General features: G+C 38.9%; 1 protein-coding gene across 1 annotated transcript in view; it reads left to right on the plus strand.

Annotated features, from left to right (window-relative positions):
* The window catches only part of TG (thyroglobulin), a gene marked incomplete at both ends in the record, with an annotated part of 151,375 nt that extends 137,990 nt beyond the window's left edge, over positions 1-13,385 (plus strand). The window contains 3 exons of the mRNA XM_080611803.1: positions 7,449-7,589; positions 8,507-8,697; positions 13,270-13,385. Coding sequence (XP_080467929.1) covers positions 7,449-7,589; positions 8,507-8,697; positions 13,270-13,385 — 448 coding nt within the window. The remainder of the gene's footprint in view (positions 1-7,448; positions 7,590-8,506; positions 8,698-13,269) is intronic.
* Between the last annotated feature and the right edge of the window lie 535 nt (positions 13,386-13,920).

Raw genomic sequence — 13,920 nt, forward strand, 5'->3', positions numbered from 1 at the left:
CATGCCAGCATAGTTTCCAAGTCATGCTGTGGTGGCCAAATCTGCTGTTTTAAAGATGGTGGGTAAAAATCAGTGCTCTGCTCACTGAGTAGGCCAGATCATCAGCTGCAGCAGGATGGCAAAGCATTATGGTTGTCACTGAGGAGTCTAAACTGAGACTTAATGAAGCTCTATCTTATAGTCATTAACATTACAATTGTCACAGAAGATTTTAACTGTTGTGCACTGGACAGATTCATCTAAGATTAATGAGCTGCTGTCTGTTTTGAGCCATTTTATTTGGGTCTGTCTTTACCTTCTGACTGTGCACTCTTGTGCACATTGGTGTGAGTTGCCAGAAGACTTCTCCATACCAGTGCTCAGAGTTGGCTGGATTTCAGTGACACTTACTATGGTTCCTGTAACTGAAGGAAAGAAATTGTGACTAAGGAAAAGTTTTTGTATAAACCCATTCAACTATCTGAAGTATTTTAATTTTCTGTTATATATGCTGTGTTAATGCTGGCTGTTGTTAATATCCCTTTAATTAAAGGAGATTTCCTACTGTTTTGCTTTTGTAATAGTCATATCCTTGTCCTTTAATCTATTCGCCACTTGTTGTCCACTTTAGGCTCTCCTCCTGACTAGCTGTTAGTCTATGAGAATGAACACCCCCCCAGGTTGAGGGGCCACAGTGTCAACAGGGTGCTGTGGAGGTGGGCAGAAAGTTATGGCTCTGGGCTTCAAAGAAACTTGTCTAAACACAGAGGGCACAGGTGAGGTGGGAACAACAGTGACAAGATGCACCTTGCCTCCATAGCTGGGCAGGCACCAGAACCACTTTAGGTAGCGATATACACTTGCTGCAATAATAGCTTGTAGTTTTTCTCTATAAGGCTGTACTCTCAATCATCTCCTAAAAGTTGCTGTTTTGTTCTTCTTGTTGGAATTGCGTGTCATCCCTGTGGTCTTATCCATTGTGTTATGTCAGCTGCAGCTATGAAAACACTCTCCCACTGATTCAACCTCACGCCATTCTCAAGTTTTTAGATAGTTTCTGTGTTGAGGCTTGAGGTCTGGACAATTTGTTTTGTCTTCCCATGGAGTGGTTTAGTTATCATTTAGCAGATTTTTTAGATCTTGGAAATTAGCCATAAATATGCAAAGGCAAAGTACGAAGCGCAGAAAAAGCAGACCTTAACTTTAATTGAACCAAAATTCAGGAACCACATGTGCTACACTGGGAACAACTGTTCCCACAAAATCTAGAAGCTAAGCAGAAAGTCCATATATCTAAAGAGACCTTCCTTGGTGCTCTGGTGTCTTTGGATGGATGCATCATCTTTTAAAAGAAATTCATCCATTCGTTCAGCTCAGGAGTAGGCATACTGAACAAATGCATGAGTTTCTGTCCCCAAAGACGCACCCAAGTGTCAATATGCCTATTACTAAGGTTTTAATACAATAATTCCCTGACACAATTCTGTAACCTGTGTTACTTAGGAGTTCTGACAAGTCTATAAAAATACTTTCTTCCTGTATGAAGATCTATGATTTTCTTTCTTTTTTTTTTTTTCAATTAGTGTGAGCTTTCAGGTTCTTGAATTTATTATCTGCTACCTCAGTTTTGTTTTCTTCAGTTGGCACAGCTATAATACAAAGTAGAACACTGTGTGTACTGGGAGTAATTCAAGTGGAAAAGACACAGCAAACTCCAGGATACTTTTGCAAGTCACATGTATCATCTATAGGGCTTTTTTGCTACAAAGGTGGATAAATTTGGCAGTTAAATCCCATTAGGAGTTAAGCTTTTTCCATATGTCCTGATTTTCCTGAAAAGAAGAAAGAAAAATGTTCATCTGTTTTTCACATGCTTTCCCCCATTTATTTGGCAGGACTTTGTAATGTGAGGAGACAGAGTGAGCCAAACGCCTCCCAAGAACTGCAGAGGTCACACCAGGCCTTACATTGGCTCATTAAATTTCTATAAATATCCATCCTTTGATTGCTTTTTTCCTCTCTGAAATCATGTACTATTTCCTTTCATAAGATGTATGGTGTTCTATATATATATATGTATATAGTCATTTTTCCTTATAATTGAAATGGACATTTCAGTCCAGGCAAAGTTCAGTGTTGGAAGACTGCTCCTCTCCCACAGCACTGATGACATGGGGCCTGTTAAGAGCTTAAGAAACTTGATGCTAGCCTGCAAATCTGCTAGTATTAATATGAAGAGAATGTAGGTTGGACAGAGCCTTGGGTGACATGGTTTAGTGTGGGGTATCCCTGCCCATGACAGAGTGGTTGGAACTAGATGATCTTAAGGTCCTTTCCAACCCTAACTATTCTATGATTCTATGTGTACATTAATATGAAGAGAATGTAGATGTGTGGAAATTCCAACATTCGGCATTTCCAATACTTCTTGCAAAAATTAATTCCAAATCAATTGATTGAAAATAAACACAGAAGGATGACGCAGGCAGTGGCATTTTATAGATAAATCATATTCTCTTCTCCAGGGACATGGTTGTTATGAAATCCTATGTCAACTCAAATCAACAGGAGATTTTTCATCAACTCTGTGAGTCTGAGTTTCACCTGTGCTGTTGAATCCATTCAGCATATAAATGAGCTATTCTCACTAAAGCCAAGTGACAGGTTGAGCAAAGCCAACATACGGTTTTCCAGACTTGGGCTTGAAAAATATAGGTCCTAGTCTTCTCATTCATTAAAAAAAGCCAACAAAAAACCAGGATGCCAAAACAGTATTCTTGTAAAAAAGGGAGCACTTGTGTCACAAAATGGACAGTAGATTGAATATAAAAAAATTATACAAAAAGAAGTGTTAAAAAAATTGGCTAAAATTGTTTGTATCAATGAAGATAGAATGATTTTGAAGTGAAAATACCAATTAAATTCCTGTCATGTACTATTCAAGTTGTGGTGTCAAGTTCTTCAGCAGGTTTAAATTTCCATTTTTGTGTTTCTTTTGCCTAGTTACCAGTAAAACATTTTAAAGCACAAGAAGAAAAGGAAAATCATGGCCACACATTAGTTTCTTGTCGTAGAAAATGCATATTAGAAAAGTATTCTGTAAATAGTTATTTGTGCTTTACAAGGGATAAAATATCTATCATTATTGGCCAACACAGCTAAAAAGAATGATAAACAAACATCCCATTGTTATGTTCACTAATGACAAACTGATTCTTCAGCTTTTTTCATCCTGAGTAATTTACCGGTAACTCTGACTGAACTCTAGCTAGAATTTTGTTTATCTTGTTATTTTAAAGTTTAAATGCTTGGATAGCAGTGGGAAGTTTGGTATTTTGGTACCGTATAAGATGTCATTTGAATTTTGAGTTAATTTATATTGGCTTCTATCTGTGTGTGGAGTTTTAAAAAAGAACCAGGAACTACATTAAGCCAACTAAGAATAGAAGCTGTGACTCAAAAGGCTTTGAGATATATTGAAATTATTACATTGGGAGAGTAAGGACTATTTCTCAACAAAAGGGGATAAAAAAAAAGAGAAGTCTTAGGCTATAGTCAGTCATTAATCATCAAAATGAGTTTCCAGTATGAAATAGTTAGCCAGATCTAGAACAAGGACAAAGTTCAAAATGAGATCTATGTCCTGATTTACAGTGGATCACAGTGTGAGGTCTCTGCAGCCCCAGCTCTGTGCATTCAGACGTAATGTACAACAGCATGGTGGTCTGCCAGATCATGTTCTTCTGCTCTGGCTGCCATGATTATGGATACCATTAATGGCAATTCCATTCTGCAAACAAAATTTTTGAGGGTTGGGTTAAGGGGTGTTGTATTTTTCAGTATTTTTCCACTGTTCCAAAAGCTTGTGGTTAAGAATGTAACTTCAAGTGTTGGAAATCTGGGGTTACATCTATGCTCTGTTTGACTTGGAACAAGAATTTGAACCAAATCAGTCATAACCTGGGTGTTTTTTGTTCTAAGTTCTGACCTTCTCATCTTTTACTCTTCCCTGTTGAAGCTGTTCTTTGTATGTGAAAGTAGCCACAGTTCAATAGAGAGTGCAGTGGAGTATCTGATGGCTAAGAAATCCCTTTCTTTCTTACTTGGAAACATTAAAATGGAAACTCCATCTTAGGCTTAAGGAAAATTTTCTCAGAACCAATACCTTCCCAATTAAATGGGTTGGCACTGGATAATGAAAATTCCCAGCAAGTGATATTTCAGGGTCTGCTGTTGAATCGCTGGCTTCTGATTTTACCACCTGTTTTTCTGTAAACTGGATAACTGAACTCTAGTAGCACCTCCTTCTGAAGTGAAGTAATAATTCTCCAAGGAGAGCTCACTTCAGTGGGAACAAAGTGGTAGAGTCTGGCTCCTAGATTTCCCATGGCTCAATTTACCAGTCTGTTGGACTGTCACAGACCAAGAGCTGGGAATCTGGTTCTAAAATTGTTGACATCTTATAAAGAAAAGAATATCTGAAGCAATAACTGCATGAAGTACTAGTCCTGTGAAGTCACCAAGCCAAGATCTCATCCTTACATTTAACTACATACAATACTGTTATTAAAATAACAGATCTGTCCATTGAGAAGGGGGAAGTAGGGGAAGTTAGTTGCTATCAGCTTATATTCCTTAAAATCACTTTCGAAATCTCTTTTGCCATTGTCTCTGCAGTCCTCCCTTTTATCACATTTTCCTCTGATGCCCACCAGTTGCTGGGGGCTGCATTTCTCCATTTAGAGCTGATGCTGTTAAATCGCCTATATGGCACCCTGGAGTGTTAGGAGTGCAGTCTGGAGCAGCTCAAGACATAAAAACCTCCCTGCAGAGCAAGCAGTGTACAACAGCGAAGCTATACATGCTTATCTGTCAGTTCTATTTCCCTTACTCCACATTTCTTCCAGTGAAAACAGTGTCAACTATCTGGCGCTCCAGTGAGTAAGCACAGAGCTCCTACAAGACTCCAGAATCCTTGTTTGGGTATATCTGGCCCTATTGCATTCCCCTTTGGCAGTAATGGATGATGATCAGAGTTAGAGGGAGGAGGCAGAAATGTTCCCCTGATATATTCCATCTAGCTGCCATCTAGATGTTTTACAGTTTTCTTTAGTGATCTGTGCATGTATTTATGTGCCTTTTTACCCTCTTAACCAGATGTTTTCTTTCTCATCTTTTTGCTATCGATATTTGCCGGGGTGTGTGGTACCATCAACTAGAAATACTGAAAGCAGCCCATGAAATTGTAGAGTTTTGTACCACTTCTTATGTCTCTGTATCAAACCCATTGCAGTTGTATAGGTTTCAATTTGGATAATTATGGGTATTTCAATTCTGATAATTTAAGTTCTGTGTTTAGGAATGTGCTGAATTTTACTCTGGGCTGTGACCTTGACAGTTTTCACCTCCAGAAGCATGGGAACACACTCTCATTTGGGAGAAAGCCCTCAGTCCCAGCTCACTTGTTTTAGATTTAGAGATAAATTCATCTCTGCTATGCCTTCCCTAAATGGGTGCATTTGTCCCTTACTGCATCTCAACTAATGTCCTCTATTTTATTCAGAAATGACTCTTCATTGAAAAAGAAATAGATCCTTTAAGAATATAGAACCTTTGCTGCAATCCTGACACTAACATTGCTGTAATATGCTGGGCCAAGCAAATTATTTTTAAAGCAAAATTATTAAACTATGATCTTGCTTAATCCTTCTATAAACATTTGGGGAACAAAAATATGCTTTAATCTTGTTTCAGTTCTACATTTTTTTGGTGAATAATCTGTGAATAATTCACTTTCCAGATGCAAAGTATTACTTAGGTATTATGATAAGACCAAGGAAAATACAACCAAAGATGTATTTCATTTAGAGGGTTGTGTGTTTGTTTTTCAAAACAGGGGCTTTGGTGCCACCACTCATAAAATGTAAAGGAGTCATCTTGCTTTCAGCCCACCTGCCCATAACATATGAACTACAAGCCTTGCTCTATATTAGAGGCAGTATCAGAGTCATATCAAAACTGCTGCATTTCATTTATCCAAAGATAAAATAGTTTCAGTTGTGCCACATTTTGACAACAGCCACTGCAGATGGAATCTTGCTGAGTGGATCTGGGATTTGTTTATTCCTGTCTCACATCTGTTCCTTCTCCCAGGTCCCCTGATAATGTCTGCCTTTAACCAAGTCAATAAGACCTTTGTCTAGATGTGGGATACAGAAAATGGAATTGGACCATACCAGAAATGTCTCCTTCTGAGCTGTGGTTCAAAGCTATGTGTTGAGCATAGTTTAGTTACAACTTTATTAGTAGAAGCTGGCCACTGTTTTTCTGCAGGACTTGAAGATGTTGAGTTGTGTAACCTTTGCTACTAGGTCCTACAAGTGTTGTCTTGCCAGGCCAGTCTTGTCTCTGACTTGTTGAAATATTCCTTATTATATGTGTTAATTATTACATGGAACTTCACAACAATTTTTCTTAAATCTGATCTAGATAATTATCTCAAGTGGTTTTGACTTGACAGACATATAAAACCTGGGGAGAACAGACTGTATGCACCAAAACCACCCAGCCGGCAGAGAAATTAGATTAAAACTATGTCTAAGAGAAATCTTCATAAACATCTCCTATTACCTCCTTCCTTATCCAAAGATCTGGGGCAGAATCCTGGCCCAAATGAACTCAATGGAAAAACTCCAATTGCTGTTAAGAAGGGCCAGGATTTTATTCCAAGTCTGTGAAATAAACCATAATTAACCTTCCATCATGGCTGCCAGATTCCATGTCACCACTTGCTTCCACTTTCTGAAATTAATTTTAGTGAAAATCTGTACAAAATTTAACAGGAATTTCAGGAATAGCCAAGTGGCTTTCTCCCTCTATCACTTTCTCTTATATGTCCAGTTAACCTTATTAGTGTATATAAATATATAAAGGGGGAGTGTCATGAGGATGGAGCCAGGCTCTTCTCAGTGGCAAACAATGATAGAACAAGGGGTAATGGGTACAAACTGGAACACAAGAGGTTCCACTTAAACTTGAGAAGAAACTTCTTCTCAGTGAGGGTGACAGAACACTGGAACAGGCTGCCCAGGGAGGTTGTGGAGTCTCCTTCTCTGGAGACATTCAAAACCTGCCTGGACACATTCCTGTGTAACCTTATCTAGGTGTTCCTGCTCTGGCAGGGGGATTGGACTAGATGATCTTTTGAGGTCCCTTCCAATCTCTAACATACTGTGATACTGTGAACTTAAAAAATGTGCCCTCCTGTCTTCCGTTAACTTCATGGCAATTCTTCTATTGCTTGCTCTTCTGTCATGTTCTGATTTCAAGAAGCGCCACAGCTAACCACACTCTAACTAATGGTCACTGATTTAAAACTTTGCTTTATTTTCAGAATTTAATTAGCTCTCTTTCTCCCCCAAAATAAATAGATAATGCTTTTAATTATCTTTCTATAAATATTTTTTCAGTTCAGGTCAGGAGCTCCTGTTGGATGTTCAGTATGCATTTGGACTGCCATTCTACCCAAAGTATAAAGAACAGTTTACACTTCAGGAAAAGAGCCTTTCCTTGCAAATTATGCAGTATATCTCCAATTTTGTAAACTCTGGGTAAGTATGCAACATTTAAGAATTGCTGGGATTGAGGAGGGGGCGAGAAGTAGAGGGAATGTAGTCCAGATCCTGCCCTCACTCAGGTAGCCTCCATTTCCTCTAGCAATTTGTAGTCCTACAGATGGGGCATTTTTAGAATCATAGAACCATAGAATCAACTAGTTCGGAAAAGATCTTTAAGATCCAACCATTGCCACAGCACTGTCAAGTTCAGCACTAAACCATGTCACTAAGAGCCTCATCTACACTCATGAATACCTCCGGGGAACCTCCTCTGACACAGCTGAGGCCATTTCCTCTTGTCCTATCAAGACAAGAAAATGACTTGGCCATGACTTTTTTTGATAGGAAGTCATGTATGACACTTAGCTAGAAGTAATAGGAATTTTATCTCCATGGCAGCTGCAAATTCTACTGAAATACATGGATGCTACAAAGGCCTTGGTGTTGTTTCCAGAGCTTATTTCTAGGACCCCAGTTCTGAAGTCTCTTGGCTAAGAGTTCCCTTATTCCCAGAAGAAAGGGGAAAGCATATGAGACATACTGCACCCTTTACCAACTATGTGAATAACCCTCAGCTTTACTGTGCTGTGGCCCCGTGGCCATGCTCAACAATGAGTATCTTGGGGAAGCTAGTGTGGGAACTGTGACTTTTAGAGGACCTTGGGTTGCTTTGAGACCAAGGGCTGTTGAGGGTGTTTATAAGCCTGTGTCTGTTCAAACACTTCCTGTTCCTTAGGAACTGAACAAGTTACTGAAGGTGAGACACTGTGAATAATTCCCCAGTCTGGACTGAATTTCAGCCCTGCTGGTCAGAGGGACTGGATATGCATTTCCTTGACCTAGCCAATCTTCTTCTGCATTTTACTGTTCACCTCATTGTTTCCTAATGATCATTTCTCCCATTCTCCTAGAAATCCAAACTATCCTCATAATTTCTCAAGGAGAATGTCAGAGGTCCTGCCCCCCTGGCCTATGTATCTGCCAAATGATGATGGCGATAACTACAAGGAGTTCACTGTTTCCTTGCCAACTCTTAAAGGATTAAAAAAAGCAGACTGTTCCTTTTGGTCTGATTATATCAGAAGACTGAGAGCACTCACAGGTGAGCAGAATGTTTCCTGTCATTAAATAAAACCTAAATTCTCTGCTTAATGATTTCCTCTGACTTTAGTCCTGTTATGTCAGTGTGGAAAAATACTTTTCATAAATAAAACATTTTGCATTGTCTAGGGTATATAGTTAAGACTTTCCTGAGACTGAAAGGAGGTAGTACTAAACAATTTTATTTTATAGCAGATAGTGCATAATAAAGTTTCATTGTCCTGGATTTAGAGCTAGAGAGATCTTCCTATCATGATGACAGAAGATATGATGAATAATGGTCTTCTGATACTTTTTGCAGTCATAATATAAACTTTGACTAAATTGGAAGACTAGGTATACAGGCCTCTTTTGTCTGCTGGAAGAACCTAATATGAGTGTATTGAGATTAATATTGCTTAGGAGGAGCACAATAACGTCTACAAACTGTAAAGTTGTAACTGAGGCTTTAGATACATCTCATTATGGATCCTGCATGCTTTGACTTCTCACTAGATCACCTTCTTTGGTTTCTCTTATAGCTGTGCTGGTTATGCCACTTACATATCAATTTGCCTCCATGGATTTCAATGCAGATGTGAGATTCCTCCAATTGTTTTCTTAGTGCTTAGGACATTAAAACCAACTCTGCTAAGATTTCAGACTGCTGCTCTGTCCTGACCACTCAATTTATTCTGGTAAATAAACTCCCCTTCATGTCTGTGTATCTTGTAAATAAATTTGGATAGCCTCAGGGAAAGAAGAGAAAACCATCCTTTTTTGGCAGGCAGAGATGTTTTGAATTATTGTTGGAGGCCTGAAAGCTTACAAGTGTTTTTTTATGTCCTCAGGACTCATCTCAGAGAACACAGTCCAGGCCCTTTCTGCTCTGGGGGCCAGTTGCACTTCTGAGAACAAAATGTACTCTCCAAGACACCAAGCTACTCAGACTATCTATATCTGACAGTCCATCTCAAATGGACTGAGGCTGATGTTTGAGTGACACAAAACTACAATGTCTCAGAACATTTAAGTTGATGGTTCTGATACAAACACAAAGCATCAGTGCTCTTGGTCAACAGAAAACCTGAATCATTACTCATTTTTCTTCAAAAGTGGAGTCAAGATTTTGCTCTAGGCCTCTTCGTCCATTTTGTGGTATCCTGCAATGTCTTTCAAGCTCAGAGGGGCTATTTTGAGCTCTCTTTCTGCTGGTCAAGATATTCCTAACTTGGAAAGCTTGATTCTGATGTTTAGAGAGTCCTGGTTATAGTTTCTAGATCTTTGGGGGATTATTCTTACACCATTATGACTGTGTAATGTCACAATGAGTTGAAGTCACAGCTCTGTCAGAACAACTGTTGACCGAGCACCACGGACAGAGGCTATTCCCAGTGCTTACAGAAACCCCCCACAAAAGGTAGGAAAATACGTACCAGAACAGATTTTTTTTGAGATCAAGAAGGTTTAAACCATCCAAAATTGCATAAAAGCAGAATATTTGTGTGTTTTTCAGCCCAATGGTCTGCCTAGCTCAATATCCTGCCTCCATCACTGGCCAAAACCAAGAACTTGGATGTTAAACATTAAAATTGAGAAACAAAGAGAAAAACACATGAAAGAGTTCACAAAGATGAGTCATTTATTTAAAAACAAGCCACACAGTGTGAGATTTATGGAGTATAGATTGTCAAGGAGAAGGTTTAAAAAGTACATGTCAGGATGTTATTTTGCAAGCAAATGCTGCCTGCTCTTCAAGCCAGTATTTGCTTGGCCTCGGCACCATGGTAATGAAGTTACACAGCTGACTTTGGCTAAATTCCATCTCATAGCACCATTGGCTTGTCACCTTGCTTTGATAGTCATCTTTAATTTCATCTGACCCTGGAATAGTGAAGCTTCTTATATGGCTTCTATTTAAATAACCATCACATGAAAGCTGTTTCTGCTTCAGACCACAGCATGGGATGGTAACTTACAGAATCTTGTGCTGTCAGTCTCTTGATAACAATCTGAGCCCTCCTCCTTATGAAAAAGGATTCATAACTTCCATCAGTTCAGCTAGAAGGCCTGTATGGTGCTGATGGCTGAGCACTCTCAATTTCTTTTTAAGAGGAGATTGTGCAGAAATATATGCCAAAGCAGTATCAGTCCATTGTTATAAGTTCATCACTTGCATTGCTCTCAAACATTACGTTCGGCAGGAGTGGGCTGGTGAGACTGTAGAATGAAGCTCAGTCAAGAGAACTGAAATGGGGTTTTGGATGATGTACCTGGCGCTCCATTCTGAGGGGGAACTATTTGTCAGTCAGCTACTGTGAGATTCAATCTAACACATACTTAGTGGAGAAAAGAGCAGTTTCCTGCCTTTTAATAATTATATAGTTCCATAATAGTGTTTTTGGACTGTATAATACACTGTTCATTCTGACTGCTGAATCTTGGTTGTGGGTTGCAATTGGTTGCGGGTTGCAATTGGTTGCCTCATGCCAAGAAGATGGAGTTTACAAGTGTGTCAGCAAGAGGCATTGCTAAAGAAACAATCGTTTTCGCATCCAAGTGCAAAGCTGTAGAGAGAGCGGGTCTGTTTTGATGCACTCTCAACCAACTGTGATGAATCTTAGGGTTTTTTCCCTCTCACCTCTTCCTTCAAATCAATATCTCTCCAGCCTCATATATCATCTGTGATCTATAAGCAAAAATAAAGCAGTATTTGAGTAAAATGGAGACTAACAGGACAAACCAGTGCTCATAAAATTTAACTGCAACTGGCTTTTCACATTTTTTTCTTGATCTTTTGTTTACTGCTATGTGAAACGTCTTGACTTAGAAATGTCAAATTAGGGATAACTCATAAATTGAAGCTTCTGGAATAAAGCCTCTCATATTTAGAATCTCTTATACAGCTGAAGTTATATGTCTTTTAGGTTACTCACTGCTGGATCTAGAAGCTGTTGTGTATAGATCCAGCTTAACTATTACCCATAATTTTCTTTCCATTTAGTAAAAATATTTTTGAAGTAGGTGTTTCATTTTGTGATCAGACTGCACTATTTAATGACAGAATGTATTGCTTGTTCCTGACATATAATTGAAATCTATGTTGTTGGAATTTAAGACAATTTAACAAAACTCATGGCATAAATGCAGTGATTCTTCATGGTCTTTACTTGTAGTGACTTTGCAAATTATGGAGGAAAGTTTGAATCTGTTTTACTGCAGATGATCTATAAATCTGTTGAAGTTCTGTTCGAAAAACAGTTTGTAAAGTTGGCATTTTAGGGGGCAGTTCACCTGGGGAATTATGAACGTGATGATGCTTGAAAAGGTTTGGGTTTAGTAAAAGGAGTTGCCATAGTTGCATTTCAAAGACATGCTTTATATTCTGAATCGTGATGGTTTCCATGGGAAACATCAAAATGAGAAACAAGAAGTGTGGCCATTGTGGAAAAAAGCTGTGGATGGCTTTTTCCAGGGAATGTGTTAACAACTTGAATTTCAGTTAAAAACAGGAGCTCCATAATATTTATGCATGTTCAGACAGTATGTCTGAACGCTAAAATTCCCCTTGCATAGTGTGGTGGACTGCTCCACCTAACAATGAGTCCCTTTATAGAGGCCTCTCACAGCATCCCAGACAGGTAGACTTGGATCCAGTCCACATCTCTTACTCATCTAGCTGGTATCTAAACAGAACCAGTCCTAAAATAAGTGCCTCTGCAAACAGTGTTGCAACTGGGAAGGAGCTACCTTTAGTGTCTTCAAAATCTTGTCAGCCTAACTCATGAACCTAAATTTAGACATTTATTCATACTTTATGTGTCCAAGTTAGCCAGACTGGACCTCACCTGTGGAAAGTTCAATGGCTAGCAAAGCTGAACCCTTCACAATTGGCTCTGAGACACCACGTGTAGCATCCATATAAGAGCCCAAATAAAGCAAGAGTGTTCATAGTTCTGACTTGAATCAAGACCAAATTGGGAATGTTGTGGTTAGCATTCATCTTTTACCCATTCTATTCACACCTTCCTTTTGGAAATCTCTACTAGAAAACAGATTTCTTTAGTATGAGGGACAGCATTGTGAGCACTGTGTCTAGGATACATTAAATAAACACCATCAGTACACTTTCTTGTCTCAGCTCAGTGTTGTTGAAGCAACTGCACTACCGAAATAGGGTTGGAGACCAAAATCATAACAGATAAAGAATAATGAAGAAGACATCTATCATAGGAGGTGGCTTCTTTATGTATTCCAGACAGAGAGAAAAAATTATGTTACCCACACTTCCTACCTGGTAGGTGAGTATTGGGAGATAATACAAAACAGAAAGAACAAATCTTGCACAAGTGGAGTGCATTCCAAATGCAGTTATTTAAAGCATTCTGGAAGCATAATACTTAAATTGCCATTAGTGATATGCCATTACCCTAAAGCATTCCGCAAATGGACTGCAAGCTGAGAACAACAGCTTCCTGAACATTTATAGCTGCAGAAAAGGGCTCTTAAGTGTCATTGACAAAGCGTATCCCTTCTAGCTTGCTGTATCAAAGATACGAAATTTATCTTCATCTTAATTATATTGTCTTTTCAGGAAGTGCAAGTAATGGAGAAGCCTCTGCAGAAAACAGCCCTAGCGAAGCTCCCAGTGAAGGACTTACCTCCCTGGAGAGCCAGCCACTGGGAGACGAGGTGACTTACAGCAGATAGAAAGTCACAGTGGGTTTGTCACACAATTGTATATCCATGCAACTGTGTCACACCAGATGAACAAGTTGCTTCTTTTAGTTAACTTTCTGAATAACTGAAGTAGACCTTTCAAAAAAGTAGTTTTCCAATAAAATTGTTGAATATGTCACAAAATAAGACCTACAGCTATTATTTTAGGTCAAAAGAAATGGTAATTTAAATAATGGATTATCAATAAAACCTGTTAAAACAAAACAAGTGTACTTGGACTTTATTTCTTGCAACTACCCAAATGCCAACACACTGTAGTACCACCGGCCAGAAAGGGTGTACTTTGAAACTCTGAGAAGTCCCTCAGCTGATGAGGCTCAGCTTTCCTAGATGTCATATCTGACTTGTTCTTTTTTATTACTCGTCCTATCACAAGCTGCTGATAGGAGTGGGAGCCTGGTTTGGTATTCTGGAGAAAATTAAAAAGCTTCAAAAAGGGAAGGGGTTGGAACAAGGAAGAACGAAGTAAGAAAGCAATCAAGAGTATGCATTGTGTGTGTTCAAG

This window comes from Psittacula echo (assembly GCF_963264785.1).
Source record: "Psittacula echo genome assembly, chromosome: 2".
NCBI classification, from domain to species: Eukaryota; Metazoa; Chordata; class Aves; order Psittaciformes; family Psittacidae; genus Psittacula; species Psittacula echo.